The 17059-nt window shown below is 61.1% G+C and overlaps 1 protein-coding gene across 12 annotated transcripts; it reads right to left on the bottom strand.

Moving 5' to 3' along the window:
• Window positions 1-114: 114 nt before the first annotated feature.
• EHBP1L1 (EH domain binding protein 1 like 1) lies at window positions 115-15691 on the bottom strand. Of its 12 annotated transcripts, none has more exons than XM_005227199.5 (21): window positions 15323-15691; window positions 12920-12977; window positions 12619-12714; window positions 12213-12266; window positions 11956-12134; window positions 11735-11877; window positions 11298-11333; window positions 11137-11205; window positions 10870-11032; window positions 9954-10698; window positions 8700-8882; window positions 8078-8235; window positions 7935-7983; window positions 6884-7525; window positions 2960-3029; window positions 2783-2838; window positions 2543-2666; window positions 2143-2242; window positions 978-1051; window positions 781-895; window positions 115-639 (listed from the first exon to the last, which is right to left on the bottom strand). In XM_005227199.5, the coding sequence occupies exons 1-21, from the start codon at window positions 15424-15426 to the stop codon at window positions 540-542; spliced, it is 3318 nt and encodes a 1105-aa protein (XP_005227256.1). In that variant the 5' UTR covers window positions 15427-15691; the 3' UTR covers window positions 115-539. The 12 variants fall into 12 exon arrangements, with proteins under 12 accessions (XP_005227256.1, XP_015316772.1, XP_005227259.1 ...); XM_015461286.3 differs by having other exon boundaries at window positions 8700-8876; XM_005227202.5 differs by having other exon boundaries at window positions 10434-10698.
• Between the last annotated feature and the right edge of the window lie 1368 nt (window positions 15692-17059).

Genomic DNA, 17059 nt, shown 5'->3' with positions numbered 1-17059 from the left:
ACCTCCCCATTCCTGCACAGTCCTAGTGCGGATCGCACACCGCCTTATCGGCCGAGGCCCCACCCCCTTCCGTCTATTGAAAGCCCCGGTCACCCTGAGAAAGCCCAGGCGCCCTGGCGTGGCCTTTTCCAACTTTATTGCCCGCGAGGAACAGGAAGGAGGGCGGGGTGTTGAGCGCGGCAGATCACCAGGCGTCCCTCCCACCCGCTGGAGCTCGCCGGCCGGATCCGGCCATCGGGTACGGGCTCGGGGTGGGCACGCCTGGGACCCTCAGTCCACCACGAACACACACGCACACTCACTCACACGGACTAATAAATACGGCCCGGACGGCGCGGCCGCCCAGCCAGCCGCCCTTGTCCGTCGGGGCCCGAAAGGCTGCGCTTCCTTTCCTGGCAAAGGGTCACGGCGGCCCCTACTGGTCGCGTCGGGTCCGGTCCTCCCGAGCGCAGGCCCAAAGCGGCGATCCGGCGCGGCGGCGAGAAAGGCTGCGGTCTGGGCGGACCGGGAGGGACGAAGGCGTCTGGGCCCGCGTGGCCTCAGCTCAGCACGCAGCGTTCGCGCCGGCCCAGCTGCCGGCTCAGCTTGCGGCGCCGCTGCTCCAGGCCGCGCTCCAGGCGCTCATCCTCCTCCAGGGCGCTGGGAGGGAACGGGTTCCGGTCAGCCCCAGCAGCGTCAGGGCCCACACGCTGGCCGCCGCCCGGGGCCGAGACCGAGCACTCCTCCTTGACCTCCCCCACAGCGCCTCCCCAGCTCCCGGAGCATCCCGGCCCCACTCACGTCCGCTCCTTCTGGTCCAGGTTCCGGACCAGCTCGTCTCTCTGGTTCACCAGCGACACCAGCTCCTCCAGCAAGAGTTGCTCTCGGCGCTGCTGCGCAGCCGTTTTCAGCCAGTCTGCGAGCAGAGGAGGCTGAGGGTCAGGAGGCGCCAGCCCCTGTCCCATCCTGGTCCCCGGTCCCACGGCCCCATCTCCCACCTTCAATGGCCAGCATCGCCCGTAGCTCCCGGCTCAGTAGCTCAAATCTCCGCTCCAAGTCCTGCTCTTCGATGCTGGGGGGTGGGGTGCCAGGTCAGGGAAAGGGGAATGGCCGGGAGTGTCCAGGGTTCTGACCACTCCCTGGCCCCCACCCCACCTCACCATCAGTTCCCACAAAGCCATAGGCAGGCAGAGCTATACCCCAGTCCCCGCTTGGAATTATCTCCTTCGTTTCTGTTTTTTTTTTTTTTTTTTTAAGCGGCATATAGGATTTTAGTTCCCCCACCAGGGATATGGAACCTGCACACCTTAGAGGAAGCAGGGAGTCTTAACCACTGGACGGCCAGGGAAGTACCTCTTCTGTTTCAACTGTTCCCCATCATATTGTCTCCTCCCCCCACCCCACCCCTTTTTAAAAAATAAGAAACAACTCAGAATTGTTTGGATGAATATTATTCATAAATGGCAAATATTAGATTAAAATTTATTCTGAAAAGTGACCCAAGATGCAAAAAGGAGGCAAAACCACCTTCACCATGCAGGACTATAAAGGCAATGATGCCCGGGGAATTGCTTCTGACCCCACTCAGGAACTCAGCTCAGCTGTCTCTAGGCCTCAGTGTTCCTTACTGTAAAGGAACGGGGTCAAACTGGGGCGCTCAGCACTGACCTGCCACAGTTTTCTTTGGGCCTCGATTTTCTCATTCATAAAAACAGTATCAATTTAAGAAGTATACACTTTACACAGGAAATTATGAAAAAACATTAAGATGGCTGAGCAATTTCTCAAAAAAAAAAAAAAGTAAGGAAAGAAACCACAACTTTGTGGAAAGAAAAAAGCAGTGAAGAGTTCTAATCAAGGTAATTATGTTTGCATTTGCTCTGCCCAGGTTGACACTAGTGGTAAAAAATCCCTCCTGTCAATGCAGAAGACATAAAAAACATGGGTTCACTCCCTGGATCAGGAAGAACCCCTGGAGCAGGGCATGGCAACCCACTCCAGTATTCTTGCCTTGAGAATCCCATGGACAGAGGAGCCTGGCAGGCTACAGTCCATGGGGTCAAAAAGAGTCAAACAGGACAGAAGCAACTTAGCACGCACACACTGCTCTGCCAGCCCTGGGTGGGCAGAGGCAGGGCCTGAATGGGGAGGACCAGCACTCACAGCAGCTGCAGCTGATCCTGCCTCCGGATGAGAGCGTTCTTCTTGTTGACCAGAGTGAACCACTCTTGGATCAGTACCTCCTCCTGCAGCCTGTCGGTACCTAAATCAGGCCAGGACAGTCACCAGGCCAGCCCCTGACCCCTATGTCAGGAGCAGGGAGGTGGCGGCAGGGGGTGGGGTGGGGGGTTTGGGCGTGGTTTCCCTTGAGTATCCCAGAAACCAGAGCTGTGTGCCTCCAGCAAGCTGCTTCCGGGCTGCAGGCCTCAGCGTGCCCAGCTGTAAATGGGGATGGTGACCCCAGCCTCCGTCCTCCCAACTCCTCCCAGGGTCAGAAAGAGCTGCAGAGCAGGCCAGATGCGGTGGCATGTGCTGGCGAGTGGACTCCGGACGCCTGTCCCACCTGACTCCATGAGGCTCCTTAGCTGCTTCTCCACCTCGGCTGCCCGCCCATCTATCTGCCTCTGTTCCTGTTCCAAGGCCTGAAGCTCTGCGCACACGTACTGACTTGTGTCCTGGAACCGTTGCTGGGGTGCAAAGCGGGGGCAAGGGACAGGGTGGGTTTGGCCCAAGCCCTGCCTAGGAAGCCCACCCATCAGCTCCTCCCACTCCCACTTCCCACCCATCACTCCTCCCTCCTTACCAGCCCAGAATCCTCCCCTGGGCTTGGGGGCGGTTCTTCCGCTGGAGGAGTCCCACCTGCGGAGAGAGACCAGGCTGAGGGACCCCACAACTGACAGCTGCCTCCAGAGGGGCCCCAGCTCAGGATCTGTGAGCTGGCTGAGTTGAGCTGAGTCACCACCCCTTCAAAGCTACTCACCAGAGGGCTGCTGTGGGGCTGAGGCTGCGGGAAGGCCAGGAGCAGGGCTGGGGTCAGGGCTTGTGCCTTCCTGTGGAGGAAGAGGCCAGTAAGAGCTTGGAGGGGCTCCCCTGACAGCAGGCCCAAGGGCCACTCACATGGGGAGGGGGAACCTCCCTGCCCCAGTAGCTTCTCAGTCCAGCACGCACAGAACCCCACCTCCACCCCTTCTGGAGAAGCGCCTCCTAGAGCGAAGGCCGTGGCCTTCACCACCCTGGGCCCTGTGGTCGGGCCAGTCCACTTCCGCTGGCCGAGCCTCCTAGTCCCCGTTCCTGGGGCCCCACAGGGCTTTTGTGAGTTGGAGGTGAAAGGCTGTGAGGGGTGCAGCTGGGGCCTCTCCTTCCCCCTCCTGCCCCCTCCTCCGTGGAGCTGTCTCAGGCCTCCTCAGACTCCGTCACCTAGCGCCAGCATCTCCGATCATGGCTGGGGCCCCACACAGGCTGAACATGGCCATTATGAGCCAGCGCCTCCAACTCCCGGCCAAAACAGGTTCCTCTCCCACCTTCTCAATCCCCACACCTGAAGGATGTGTCACATGACTGTCAGTACAGAACAGACGGCAGGACCGACCGATTTTAGCCCGGAAGGGCAGCTGGCCCCTCAGGTGCCCTGCCCCAGCAACTTGCTGGCACTGTCAGCCCTGGGGGCCCCCAACTTTCAGCTCAGCTGATAGCCTGGCCCCCTCGAGGGCTCCTGCTCTGGCCACCTTTCCAAGTCACAAGGTGAGGAGAAAGCGCTGAGCCAACCCGCTGTCCACCCGACCCGGCACCTCTCTGAGACGTAGCCCTGGAAGTGCCCTGCTCAGGGGACATCCTCTCTGGCCTGGGTAGGTGGCAGCCTCCTTACCAGCTGCCCCCTCCCTGCCACACGCCCTGCCTGCTGACCTTACCCTCAGGCCACAGCTGAGGGGGGTCTCCCTAAACCTTCACCCCGATAGTGTCAGTCTCCTCACTCGCCTTCTCAGTCCCCAGTCTCGCTGCCAAGGCCTGTTGGCAGTTCCAACAGTAACTCCTACTGCCCCGAACCCCATCCGGACACCATGCGCCAGCCCCAGGGGTGGACTTTCACTTCCCCAAATCGTTTCCTCAGTCTGGAGCAGCCTCTCTCTTGGGCGGCTGGATGTCAACTCTCCCTTCATGACCCAGCTCAGCCCCACCTCCTCTAGAGGCTCCTTCACCCGCCTTCTTCCTCCCTCCCTGACTTTCATGCCTCCTGAAGCCTCCTCAAACCCCAGCACGGCCCCCAGGGCCTCTCCCATTACAGCTCCGACGCCGTTCCCACCCCACCATGGCTGCTGGCTACTCCTGTCTCCTTAGGCAGAGGCTGGGGTCAGGAGGACACACTCAGGGCACAGCGCGTAACAGTAATGGCAGGCTGTGCATTAAGCATCTGTGTGTTGGATGCTGTGGGTGCCCTGACTCATTTCATCTTCCCATCAGCGCTGTGAGGCAGGGGCCCTTACCTTCCCCATTTTACAGATGAGGAAACTAAGGGTCAGAGATGACACTCAAACAGGGCCTGGCTTGGGCCCCACTGTCTAATCCAACAGTCTGTTCCCAGGCTTGGCCACCAATTTGCTGTCTGCCTCTGGGCCAGTCATACCCACCTGGCCTGTTTGTGTCCTTGTACGTAAAGGACATACAAGCCCCATGGGGGTTGCAGGGCTCCAGACCGGCATGTGAGGAAAAAACACAGTTCCCCCCTTTTTTGACAACACCCTGCAGTGGTCCCTTAAACCACTTTGCAAAAAAACTTTCATGTCTTTGCTTCTCATCTTCAGGAAAAGAGAACAGCGATGTGGCTTGTCCAAGGTCACGCAGCCAGTGCAGACTGCTGGGCCCAGTAGAGGGCGCCATTGGAGAGTTCCGACTCAGTGGACCTGGGGGTTCACACCCAGAACCAACTCCCTTTACACTTCACATCCGAGCCTCGACATTCCTACTTGCAAAACGGGGTATCAGTTGCCCCCCCAGAAGGGGAACTGTAGGAGTCGATGAGGAGTTGATGATGTGGAGCAGGGCAGGCCAGGCAGGAAGCAAGTGCTCAACCAACAGGGCAGGCAGAGGCGGGCAAGTGGAGAAACCCCAACCTCAGCAGCAACTGAGCTTACTCACAGCTGCTCTGATGGGAATTCCAGCACTTCCTCACGTCTGACCCAAATTCCCCTTTCTGCAGTCTCCTGTGTGGCCCCCTCCTCCAGAAAGCCCTTGCAGAGCCACACCAGAGGCACTCGGGCCTCCTGGCTTCAGCCTTGCCCCAGCTTCAAGCTGCCTGACTTCATCCTATCCGGGGGCAGGCCTTTCCTCCTCTACAGCATACACAGGGTGGGGGATGGGAGTGGCCAAGAAGGAAGCGGGCCCCTGCAGCCCCAAATATCTCCTGTGGGACAAGGGCTGGAGGGGGGGCCTGGCTTGGAAGGACCAGACACTGGGACTTGGGCCCAGAAAAATCGAGCTTTCCTTTTTTCTTTTTCCACTGCTCATGGATGTGTATTTTAATAAGAATAATTGTGTCCAAATACAACAGGAGTTTTTCATCTCTCAAGTACAATGTAACAGAGCCTTCCCTTTTAAGATATAAAGAGCCATTGACGCACACTGAGGGGGCTTTGGCCACAGGCCAACACAGCCCAGGATAGCTGTCCAGCACAGCTCCTCTGGGTGTTTCTGATGCTCTCCCTGTTTCTCATTCATAGGGTCAATGCTGCACCTCCGACCCCACACTCAGGGCTCCTGTTCTCCAGGCCAGCCTCATCACTGCCCACGGGAGGTGACCTTACAGGAGGTGACTTACGGAAGGTGACTGGCAGTTCCCTAAGTTAGACCCAAGCTTTCCTGCAACCACATGTTTACTTGTGAGGTCCCACCTCTTGAGAACCACCCCTCAGATTCTTCACCTGGGAAAAGCTGCCCATTTTATTAGCCTGGCTCAAGTGGCTGCTTCTTCCAAAAAGTCTTTCTCAGTTTGTTCCCTCTTTTCCTTAGAACTCAGGGGTCATCCCCGGGCAGCTGAAGGCTTGAAGCAGCCTGACAGAGCTGCCCCTGCTGTCCAGGATGGTGCTGCTGGAGAGTCCAGGGCCTGGACGTTGGCAGCTGTGAGTCCCTGAGCAAACCCTTGACCGCTCTGAAACAGTCTCCCTTTTAGCGTACTGACCACAAGACTCCCTGGTGGCTCAGTTGGTAAAGAATCCTCCTGCAAGGCAGGAGACCCGGGTTCCATCCCTGAGTTGAGAAGATCCCCTGGAGAAGGGAATGGCAACCCACTCCAGCAATCTTGCCTGGTAAATCTCGGACAGAGGAGTCTGGCAGGTTACAGTCCATGGGGTAACAAACAGTCAAACACAACTGAGCAACCAAACCACCACTGCAAGACACCCTGGGAAGCTGACCTGAGACCTGCAAGGGATGGGGGGGAACATGGGCACCCACCAGGGTCTCCCATCTCCAACTTTCCCTCATCAGAATAGAGAGGAAACTGGTCTCCAGCGTCTGGAGTTAAAGATCCAAGTCGGAGAGTCTTGGAGCAGGGAGGCCCTGGAGAGCTCCCTTGAGTACAGAAACCCTGTTCCCAGCTTACAGGGCACCTCCAGCCAAAGAAATACCCCAGCCCACTTGACAGTTGATGAAGAGCCTGCGCTGAGTGCTGACTCCCGGAGCCTTCTGGGAACTTCCTATTACAGCCTGACTCCACTGAGTGACATCCCAAGGCTGGCAGCAAAAGTCAGCGGCTCCGGGCCGGGCGGGCCTTGGGCACGGGCGCCCCTGTTGAGGAGCTCGCAGGGGACTCCTCCGTGGCACCGGTGCCTCGGCGTCCAGCAGAGGCCGGTCGCCCCTCACCCCCGCGCCGCTTCGCTCTCTCGACCCCGAGGCGCTGGAGGGCACTCACCGCCGCTGCTCCCGCCGCTCCCGAGTCGGGCTCGTCCCCGGAGAAGGAGCTGCTGTTCCGGAGCCGCGAGCGCCTCTTCTTCAGCAGGTCTGCGTCGCGCACGTGCGAGAAGGAGCCGTGCGCGCGGGGCGGGGGCACCGGCCCGGCCTCCGCGTTGACCGACGGCCGCCGCAGCCTCACGCCGCCCGCGGCGCCCGGGGTCCCCACCCCGTTCACCAGCCCTTCTGCCGGGGGCACGGACGCCCGGGCTCCGGGGCCGTCGGCCGGGGCCTCGGTGGAGCGCGCCTCCTGGGCGGCTACGGCCCCGCGGTCCTTGGAGGCCGCCTCGGAGGCCGCCCCGTCCACGCGGGTCGCGGCCTCCTGGGGCTGCTGGGGCGCCTCGGCCCGGTGCTCGCGCAGCCGCTGCGCCAGGCCCCCGGTGTCCAGGTCGTCGGGCGGGCTCGGCTGGGCGCTGGCCACGCGGTACGTGCCCGTGCCGCCGCCGCCCTCCAGCTGCACCAGCTGCAGCTCCTGCCCCGTGCAGAAGGCGCGGATCTGGCACAGGTAGGTCATGACGATCAGCTTGTCGGGCACCGACAGCAGCACCATGTCCGCCGGCTCCAGCAGCCGCGACACGCCCAGGGCCGCGAAGCCATCGAAGGCCTAAGGAGCATGCGGGAGGGTTACCCAGCGACGCGGCCGCCCCGCCCCGGCCCGCCGCGGGGGTCCCCGCGACTGGCACGCCCGGGTTTGCCCGCAGCGCCCTCACCCTCCTATTGGGAGAAATCTAGCAACAGGATCCGCCCCCGCGTTACCCAGCAACAGCACACCAAAAGGGTGGTTTCAGGGAAAACCATCTGGTGGAAATATGCTTTAAAAAAAAACATAACTAAACTCAGAAAAACGAACAGTTTAAAGACCAAAAGGGTAAGTGGCAGAACCTCCAAAAGCCAGTGCTGGGGGCCTGAAGCCCACAGATTACTCTCCTACACACAGATAGGATCCCAGATCTCAGCTTGGGCCTAGCCGGGGACCCTTCTTCCCTCCAAGCACCAGCCCTGCCCCTTCTCACCTGCTTGTTGTTCTGTTTGATGTTCAGGGGATCAAGGGAGGCAAAGTCTCTGCAGGGAGAGCACTGATCAGAGGCTGGATTCCCACCACCCTCCCCTCCTCCGCAGGCTTCCCCATTCACTGCCACCCCCTCCAGCCACTCACATCTTGTCTGGGTAGAATCGATGCAGGATGGCACAGAAGGCCAAACCGTTGCGCCAGGACGTGGTGAAGTTGGTGATGCGCACGCCGCGGTAGCCGGCAGTGACTTCCTGGCACCACTCCAGCAGGGACTGGCTGAAGCTGACCTGGGCAGGTGGTGCCTGGGGACACAGGGATGGGCTCAGGGAATGCGGAGGTGGGACCTGTGCCCTCTGCCCCTTGGGCACAAAACAGCTCCAGCTCTGGGTCTGCAGGAATCACCGCACACCACTGGCCAGGGCCTTAGCATCAGGCAAAGGGTTTCCAGCTCCAGGGTTATCTATCAAGGTCACCTAAAAGGTCAGTGGCCCCCAGGCAAGAACAGAAGTCATCAGCAGCCACACCTCCAGGTCAGCCTAGAAAATCAGCTTTGGCGGGGGTGGGGGTCCTACTCCATGCAGCCCAGGGAAGACAGGGTTGGGGAGCCAGGGCATCCTGAGAGGGGAGGAGGCGAGGGGCTCCTGGAAGCTGAGCCCCTGTCCCACCCCACCCCAGTAGGCCAGGTGGGTCCATGCAGAGCCGCCGTTCGCTCAACCCAGGTTAGTGGGAAGCAGCAGACTGGGCCCTCGGCGGCCCCCATTCCTACCTGGCTGCCCGGCAGCCTCCTGTCCTCTTCAGGCTCCTCTGGGGAAGAGGCCCCGGAGGGCCTGGACACCCCAGCCCCTGCCCCACTGGCCACCTGCACCTCCATCAGGCTGGCCTCTGGGAGGTTTCCCTCAGCTTCTTTTCCCTTCTCGGCTCCTGAGACCCCAGCCTCTGCTTCCTGGGCCTCAAAAATACCAGATGGGTTCTCTGAAGCCCCTGAAACTTCCATCTCTGCTTCCCTGGCCCCCCAAACCCCAGACTTGGCCTCTGAAACCCCCCAAATCCCAGTATCCGCCTCCTGGCCCCTTGAAACTGTAGTTTCTGCCTCTGTTCCCTGGGATTCTAAAACTTCATGCTTTACGACTGGGACCCCTAAAGCCTCATATTTGAGGGTCTCCCCAAGTCCAGTCTCTGCCTCCTGGACCCCGGAAGTCTGAGCCTTTCCCTTCTCAGCCTCTAAAACTGTAGTTTCTGTCTGTTGATTCCCTAGTCCCTCAGCCTCTGCCATTCCAGCCTCTGACCCTGCGAACCCTGAATCTCCCACCTCTGTCTCCTGGGTCCTCAGGGTCTCAGCCTCCATCTCTGGGGCCCCTGAGCCCCCAGCTTCGATCTCCTGGATCCCCAGTATCTCAGCTTCTGCTACCTCAGTCTCTGTCCCTGGGACCCCTGAACTCCCTACCTCTGTCTCCTGGCTCCCTGTTATCTTGGATTTTATCTCTGAGACCCCTGAACATCCCACTTCTGTGTCCTGGGCCCCAAGTATTTCAGACTCTGCTGTCTCAGCTTCCCTTCTCAGTATCCCTGAGCACCCAGATATCTCCTGGGTCCCTAACATCTTAATTTCCAACATCCCAGTCTTTGTCCTCAGAACTCCTGAACCCCCAGCCTCTGTTTCCTGGGTCCCCAGTTCCTTACACTCTGCCATCCCACCCTCTGTCCCTGAGGCCCCTGAAATGCTTACCCCTGTTTTCTGGGTCCCTAGATCCTCAGACTCTGCCATCTCAGCAGCCTCTGACTCCAGGACCCCCGATCTCACTGCCTCTGTCTCCTGGGTCCCCAAGGTCTTCGCTTCTGCTACCTCAGACACTATCTCTGGGGACCCTGAGATCTCCTGGGTTCCCAATAACTCTGACTCTGCCACCCCAGGTTCTGTTCCCAGGACGCTCGAATCCCCAGTTTCTACCTCCCAGACCCTCAGATCCCTGGACATCACCCCTTGTTCAGCTGCTGGTGGGGCCCCCTCATACCAGCTCACCTGGGGCCCAGCGCTTGGTGCTCCAGCAGAGGGCCCCTGCTCCAGGCCTGTCCCCCCAACACCAGGGGCTCCGCCCCTCACCTCTGCACACTCTCTCTCCTGGCCTGCAGCAGCCCTGGCCACCTTGAGGTCACCAAGATGCCCAGAATGCCCCACAGGCTCTTCTGGTGTTGGGCTCAGGACTGTGGGAGCTTCATCCCTGGTCTTGACCCCTGTCCTCCCCTGAGAGCCCCTTGGAGGAGCCTCAGGAGTACCCTTGAATCTTGCCTCAGATGTCACCTCTGTGGCCTCTGGTCCCTTAGTGTCCACAGGTTTCACCTTTGACCTCTGCTCCACATCCACGTGATCGATCTCTAAACTCTCTTCAGCCTCCCCAGCTCTGACCACTGACCTCTGACTGTTCACCTCTCTGACTCCTGGCCCATGCCCAGTGTCCACCCCACTAGCCTCTGCCCTGTCTCCAGCGCCCCCCTCCTCAACCTTGGGTTTCTGCCCTTCCAAAGAGTTGCTGGAGTCTCTGTTCTCAATTCCTGGGCCCAGCCCAGCTCCCTGGGCCTCTGTCCCTTCCTGAGGGCTTGCCCGCGCCTGGGTCTCCACAGCAGAATCCACTCCTGCTGGGGGAGCCCCGGAGGCTTTGGGGGCCTCATCCTCTCCTTGGTGGACTGGGGGCCAGGGGGCATCAGAGCCTTTCTGGAGCCGAGGGGCTGGAGTGGGGGCCATGTCCTGGCCTGGCTGTCTTGAGGGCCTGCGGAGAGAGCAGAGAAGGATGCACTGCAGGAGCTCAGTTGTCCCCCCATCCCAGCTTCCCTCCCCACCTGCCAGACTCCTGGGACCCTGGAAAGGCACGTTGACTCGGGGTGTACAACTTCTGAAGAGCAGACGGGTGAGAGGGGCTGGAGCTGATTCTAAAGCTCACCTTGTCTCTGGCAGGGTTCCGGGGGGCCTTGAGGCCTTGAGCCCCACCTGGCCCCCTGCTACAGTAGCTGGTTCTGAGCCCTGGCCCCGGGAGGCCCTGGCTGGGGGCGCAGGGGCACTCACAGGGGCTGGGCTGGTATCCTCAGCACTAGAAGGGCTGGCAGCTGCAGGGAGGAGGAAGGGAGAGGATGCTGAGGCTTGGGACCTGGGACTGGAAGTCACAGTCCCCCCCGCCCCGGGCCCGCCCCAACCCCAGCCTGGGCCTCACCTGCCTGCCGGGGCTGCAATCGGCCCTCTTCCTCCTCCTCACAGAGTGTCTTCAGCTCCCGAGGGGTCTCTGGGGGTGGGGTGTTGGGGGCACAGTCAGCGCCAGGAAGGGCCCTGCAGGTCTGACCCCCCTCCTTCCCCCAACTAGAATGCTGGGCCTACCTGGGAAATGCCCCAGCCTCAGGGCACCGCCCCGGCCTAGGAGAAGAGACAGGCCCACAGATGCAGAGAAAAAGAGAGAGAAATGGACAGACAGAAAAAAAAAAAAGCCTTAACAACCAAAAGAGAGGGACGAGGTTGTGTGGTGAGGGGTGGAAAGCCCAGACCGCAGCCCCTCTCTGTGCTTTTGGCCCAGCTGTCTCCCAGCAGGTTTGTGGGCAGGTGCACACTCAGGGTGAGAAGAGGGCAGGGGCACGGCGGCGGGGGGCACTGGGAACCCATCTTGCAGGACACTCAGGGCTGCTGGGCAGGCTGGGATCCCTGGCAGCAGTGAGCTCCCTCCACTGGCCCTGCCCCAAAACAGCAAGAGGATTTTTGGCCTGGGTGATCCCCCACCCTCTCGAGGTCTTGGTGATCTCAACCTCCAGCTGGGAGCCCACCTGGCTGGGGCACACGTGTCCGTGCCTCCAGGGCTCCTGGACCATTGGCCTCCTCCTCATCGCTCTCGGCAAAGTCATCCAAGTTGCCCACGTCACTGGGTTTCATGCTCATGAGGCTCGCAAGGCTCTGCATGTCATCATCCCTGCGGATTGGAGACCAGGGGTAAGGGCTGGCGTCAGAGGTTGTGGACTAGGACCCAGGAGGGCGGGCAGGCACTCACGTGGCACGGCCCTCCCGCAGCAGCACCCCGGACAGAGTGAGGCTTAGCTCGGCCTGTACCACCTTCACCGACTTGGGCTTCAGCCGCAGCCGCAGCGGGACCTGGGTAGGCACGGGCCCTGCGTGGCGGGCCAGGTCCACCTCGGCCGTGGCCAGCACCTTCCGCTGCCCCTTGGACTCCTGGGGGCAGGGGAAGGAGCATCAGTGCTGCCCCAGAGTCCCCGAGACCCCAGGCTCCCGCCCACCCCGGCCACTCACATTCTCAATGATGAACGTCCACTCTTTGGCCTCATACTGATCCACATGGGGGTCCTGCGGAGGAGGGGCACCAGTGAGTACAGGGGCTGCTGGGTTGGGGGCAGGGCAGGGAGGAGAGCTTGCGCTAGTTCAGGAGGAGGTGTTTGTTTGGGGCCTTCAGACAGGCTGGCCCCTCCTGGCAGGTATGCGCTTCAGCTCCTGATCCCAGCTCTCCCTCACGCGGTGGGTAAGTGCCACCTCCTCCAAGGAGACTTCCTGGGCCACTCAGGCTGGGTAGGCCCCCTGCCATGATTCTTGGTCTCACCCTCTGTTCTTTTCTATTTGGATGGATAACCCATCTCCCGTGGCCCCTGGGGTTGCAATCGCCCGCTCACTGCCCCTCTGTGCAGGAGGGCTAGAGACTCACCCGGTACAGGGTCACAGAGATGTCCACATTCTCAGGTACCATCCACACCACGGTGCCCCGGTATGGGTTCTGGATGCCCGGCTGCCAGCTGTGGGCCTACAGGAGCCATTTGAGTCCTCCCTCCATCCTAACGCTCCCCTTCACTCCTTGTCCTCGTCTCCAACCTTGACCCCATCTTTTACTCTCTTCGATAGATTCTGATCTGAATCCAACTCCAGTCCCCCAACAGCCCTCCCCCACTCGCCCCATCCCCCAACTGGCCCCACCCCCAATCTGGACCCCCAGCTGACATCCTCCCCACCTTGGAGCAGATGCGTCGGTTCCGCCGGGTCCACACTACCACCAGCTTATCCGGTTGCCTGGGAGGCGAGGGGCGGGGGAGAGGGGGCCACTCAGTCAGGCCCACCCAGCCTCTCCATCTCTTCCACAGTCTTCCTTCTGCCCGCATCCCCCTCCCCCAGGACAGGGGCTGAACAGCCCCCTTATCTGGGGCCACAAGGAGCAGGGTGGGGCTGCCAAGGCAGGGTGAGGCCTGGGCCAGAGGGCAAAGGCCTGTGGGTTAACAAGGATTATGAAGAAAGTCATACAGAGAGACGGGCACATACAGGGACAAAGACAGCAACCCAACAAGGACCTGTAAGACACAGACTCTGAGACAGCGGAAGAGACAAACTTGGAGTAAAAGGAGTCCATTCACTCACAAATATCTGGAGAGTGCACACTATAACCCCAGTCCACGCCAGGGAGAGCCCAGACCCTGCTGGAGCAGGAAATGGGTCGTGTGAGGGCCTGGAGAAGGCAGGCTCCAGGCAGAGGGGACGGCAAGTGCCAGGGTCCGAGGATGGGGGTAGGTGTAGGGTCGGGTAGGGGGGCAGAGGCTGGGAAACAGAGAGGCATAGGGTCAGCTTGTCATTGGATACCCTCCCAGGACCTTCCACGCCCAGCCCTTCTCTTTGCAGGGACCCCCATTCCCACAAGGGACATCAGGGGGGACTTCTAGAAGGTGACATCTGAACAGCATAAGCTGGGGCAGAGGCAAAGAGATGCGGGGGGACAGAGACAAAGCCAGAGGAGAGAGTCACCAGGCACGTGGCTGGGCCTGGGAGGGAGGGGCCGAGTGCTGCCCAAGAGGGTGGGGAGGGCTCGGGGGTCATCAGGCAGAGGGGGCAACACAAGAGCCCTCCGTGCCTGCACCCAGTCCCGTGCCAGGACGCTCAGGTTCACCCAGCTCACAGACCCTCTGGAGGCTGAGCCAGGATAACTGGTTCTCCAGTCATCTTCAGGGGATGCTGAGACCAGAGAGCTTAGGGGCCGGGCAAGGGCACACACCTGAGTCTAGTGGCCCTCCTGCACCCGACACTGCAGGCCTCGGCCAAGGGCAGCCATGGGGCCTTCCCAGAAAGGGGAAGCGGACTGTGGGAGCCTGGGGAGGGCGGGGCCTGGCCGGGCAGCCTGACTCAGGTGGGGCACACCCTCCCGGGGAGCTGTGACCCGGGCAGGGGCAGCTTCCCAGCTGGGGCTCCAGGCAAGAAAGTCCAGGAGGCCCTGCCCGCCTGTTGTGACTCAGACACACTGACACTGCGCACACCCTCAGCCAGCTCTCTGCCATAATGCCCAGCATCCCCCTGGCTTCACCCAGGATGCTGGGGCAGAAGACAGAAGCCACAGGTCAGAGTTCAAGTCCCAGCCCGGTGCTGTGTTACCTCAGCCAGCTCCTGGGCCTTTCTGGGCCTCACTGAATGGTGTGAACCACACTCTGGCTGGCCCGGTTAAGATCAGGGATTGACAGCTGCCCAAGGGACCCCAGGCCTCCTGCTCACTCCCCTCCCTTTGGACCCTCCGGTCCCTTCCTGTCCCTCCTCTTGGGAGCCTAAATTTAGCCCCGCCTGGCTGGGTGAGGCCCCCACAGCTGTGCTCTAATCCAGCCAAGGGAAGCTGACACCAAGGAGCACGTATATTTAGGGTGTGACGCAGGGGCCCGGGCAGCTGCGGGTGGGGGCATGTGAACCAGACGCCCCCAGGCTCTTTGGTAGTCCAGGTCAGGGTCCTGCATCCCCTGACACATCTCCCCCCAGCCCACCACCTTGCCTTCTCCAGGCTCTCTCCTCTGGGACCCACAACCTCTTAAACCCTCGGGCCCCTTTAAGCTGCTGCTTGCCTCCCTCCTCATCACTCCCAGCGCTCAGTTTCCCCTTTTAAGGATATTATGGAAATGAGTCCAGCCGCCCAGGGCCCACTCCAGCTGAAGGGGCGGGTGGTTCCTCTGGTTCAACAAACAGGCAGGGGAGGAGAGGGCACCATCCTTGTTCTGAGCTGTACTGAGGTCATGGAGTTGGTTGTCCCAGGCCCTCCACCCGCGGATCTGAAAACTTGCCCCGTTTTCTGATGTTCCACCTTGAACCACCCCTCTGGCCAGAAATATGAGGCCTCCCTTTCCCCAGCTCTGAGCGCAGCTAAGAAAAGTGTGGGCCCACACAGATCCTCAGGCCTGGAACTCCTGACCTCCACTCCCCAAAGGCTGCCCACAGTCCCCCAACTCTGGGGATCCCCCAGAGTCGCCAGGACCCTTCTCTGTGTCTGGGTCCCCAGGGCCCTGGCTGGAGTGGGCGGTCTCTTTGGCCACTGGACGGAGGTCAGGGTTCTCAGGCCCCCGGATGGGGTCCCAGCCAGTCTGGGGAGTCCCCCAGGCTTCCCTCCCACTCACCATTTCTTGGTGCACTCCACCACCAGCTCGTGGTAACAGGCCACAAACTGGAATTTGGCGGCCCGCTTGCCCACGCGCTGCAAGCGCTTCCACACCGAGGTCATGGCCCCGCCGCCTCCGCCGCCCGCTCCTCAGACCCGGGACTCCCGCTAGTCCGCGACCGCTGGCCCGGCCCAGGTCCCCATGGCCTCCAGGATCCTATCCGCGCCGCCCGCCCCGTCCGTGCGGAGGGGTCCGAGGCGCAGGATCGGGGGCCGCTCTTTCCGCCGCGGCCGCTGCGGGGGCCCGCCGGTGATCTGGCCGCCTCGGCGGGGTCGTCTGGGGCGCGTCGGGTCGCTGGAGCGCTGAGCGGCGAGCGCGCCGTTTCCTGGAGCCGCACCCCCGTCGGAAGGCGGGCGGGGCTCCGGCGGGAGGCGGGGGCCGGGGCCGGAGCGCGGGGGCGGGGCGGCCCGGCTTCCGGGGCCTCGCGCGGGAGGGAGAGCGGGGTCTAGGGGGACGTCTAGACCGCAGCGTCCGCCTGTTGCGAGCCGAGGCGGTGAGGAGGCGCGGGCGGGGTAAGGGGGCGCGCGGGCCGGGGCAGGGGGCCACCAGCAATTGGTGCCGCCCGCGAAAGCGCTGCCCAGCCGCCTCCCTTCCTGCCCGCAGCCCTGCGAGGTACGTACTGGTGGCCCCATTTCACAGGCTGGGGAAATAGAGACCAGAAAGGAGAAGAGACGTGAAGGGTCTCAGTGCGCTGAGCCAGAGCCAGCTGGGGAGAGACTCCTGTTGCGACCCACGTGTTAACCAGAGGAGGAAGGAGCAGGGTTAGGGGCCAACCCCAGTGGCCCTACGGTGAGCAGCACCCACTTGCCAGCCTCCAGACCTGGCTCTCCAGCTGTCAAGTGGGAAGGCAGTCCCAAAACCCCACAAGCAGCTGACCTCCACAAGTGTGTGACCTTGGGCAAAGTACCAACGCTCTGAGCCTCAGTTTTTACCTCTGCAAAATAGGGATAATTATAGTTGCACCTTTTACAACATCATTGAGAATGAAACCTTGGAAAGCATTTAGTGTGGAACCTGGCTGATTTTTGCCAGGTCTTACTAAATGAAATCCGTTATCGTGGAGAGTAAAAGTGTGTGTTTACTCTCCCTCCCCTGGAAAGCCTGCCTCGGGGCGTTAACCGCTGCGTTCACACCTAGATTAGAGCCCTTATCGCCAGCCCGCCTGCTGGGTCGTGAACCGCTGCAGGTGTCAGGCCGAGTTAGGAGAGAGCCGTAGAGCAGCACACTGGCCTGTTCCCTCTCTGTCAGTGCAAACGCTCTGCTAGGTTTGTGAATGGACAGAAGCCTGGTTCTTGATAAATGCTCGGTCTGAACAGGACGTCTGACTGCCAGGAGTGTCAGCTGAGTTCTTTCCAGGGCGCAAGTGACTGTGCAGCGGACGTGGGGACAGGCAGCCAGCCGGTAAGCCTAACTGCGCAACTTCGAGGTCCTCTCCTCTTTGTTTCAGGAAGTTGTGGGGTATTGTGTGCGCGAAAGCCTTAGCACCCACCACTCGCAAATGTGCAGACTTAACTGGGGGACGAGGTAAAGAAGCTGACACCCCGGTTTAGCTGCAAGACCCAGCCTTGTGGCTCTCCACTGTAAAAGAAAGCCTTTTATGTACAACTCTAAAGGTCTCAGGTGCTGTAGAGGGGGAGCCAGGCAGAGAATGGGGGTGTTTGGCCGCTGGGAATATGTCTCAGGCATGGAAACCCA

Source organism: Bos taurus, chromosome 29 (assembly GCF_002263795.3).
Source record: "Bos taurus isolate L1 Dominette 01449 registration number 42190680 breed Hereford chromosome 29, ARS-UCD2.0, whole genome shotgun sequence".
Lineage (NCBI taxonomy): Eukaryota > Metazoa > Chordata > Mammalia > Artiodactyla > Bovidae > Bos > Bos taurus.
This window is presented reverse-complemented; position numbering and strand designations above follow the sequence as displayed.

Excerpts from the sequence above, each read along its gene's own strand:
- EHBP1L1 (XM_005227198.5), bottom strand. The coding sequence starts at position 15,426 with ATGACCTCGGTGTGGAAGCGCTTGCAGCGCGTGGGCAAGCGGGCCGCC. Across the intron at positions 11,334-11,734 it reads GACACGTGTGCCCCAGCCAG|GCCGGGGCGGTGCCCTGAGG; the intron begins GTGGGCTCCCAG and ends CTCTTCTCCTAG. Across the intron at positions 640-780 it reads CTGGACCAGAAGGAGCGGAC|CGCCCTGGAGGAGGATGAGC; the intron begins GTGAGTGGGGCC and ends GTTCCCTCCCAG.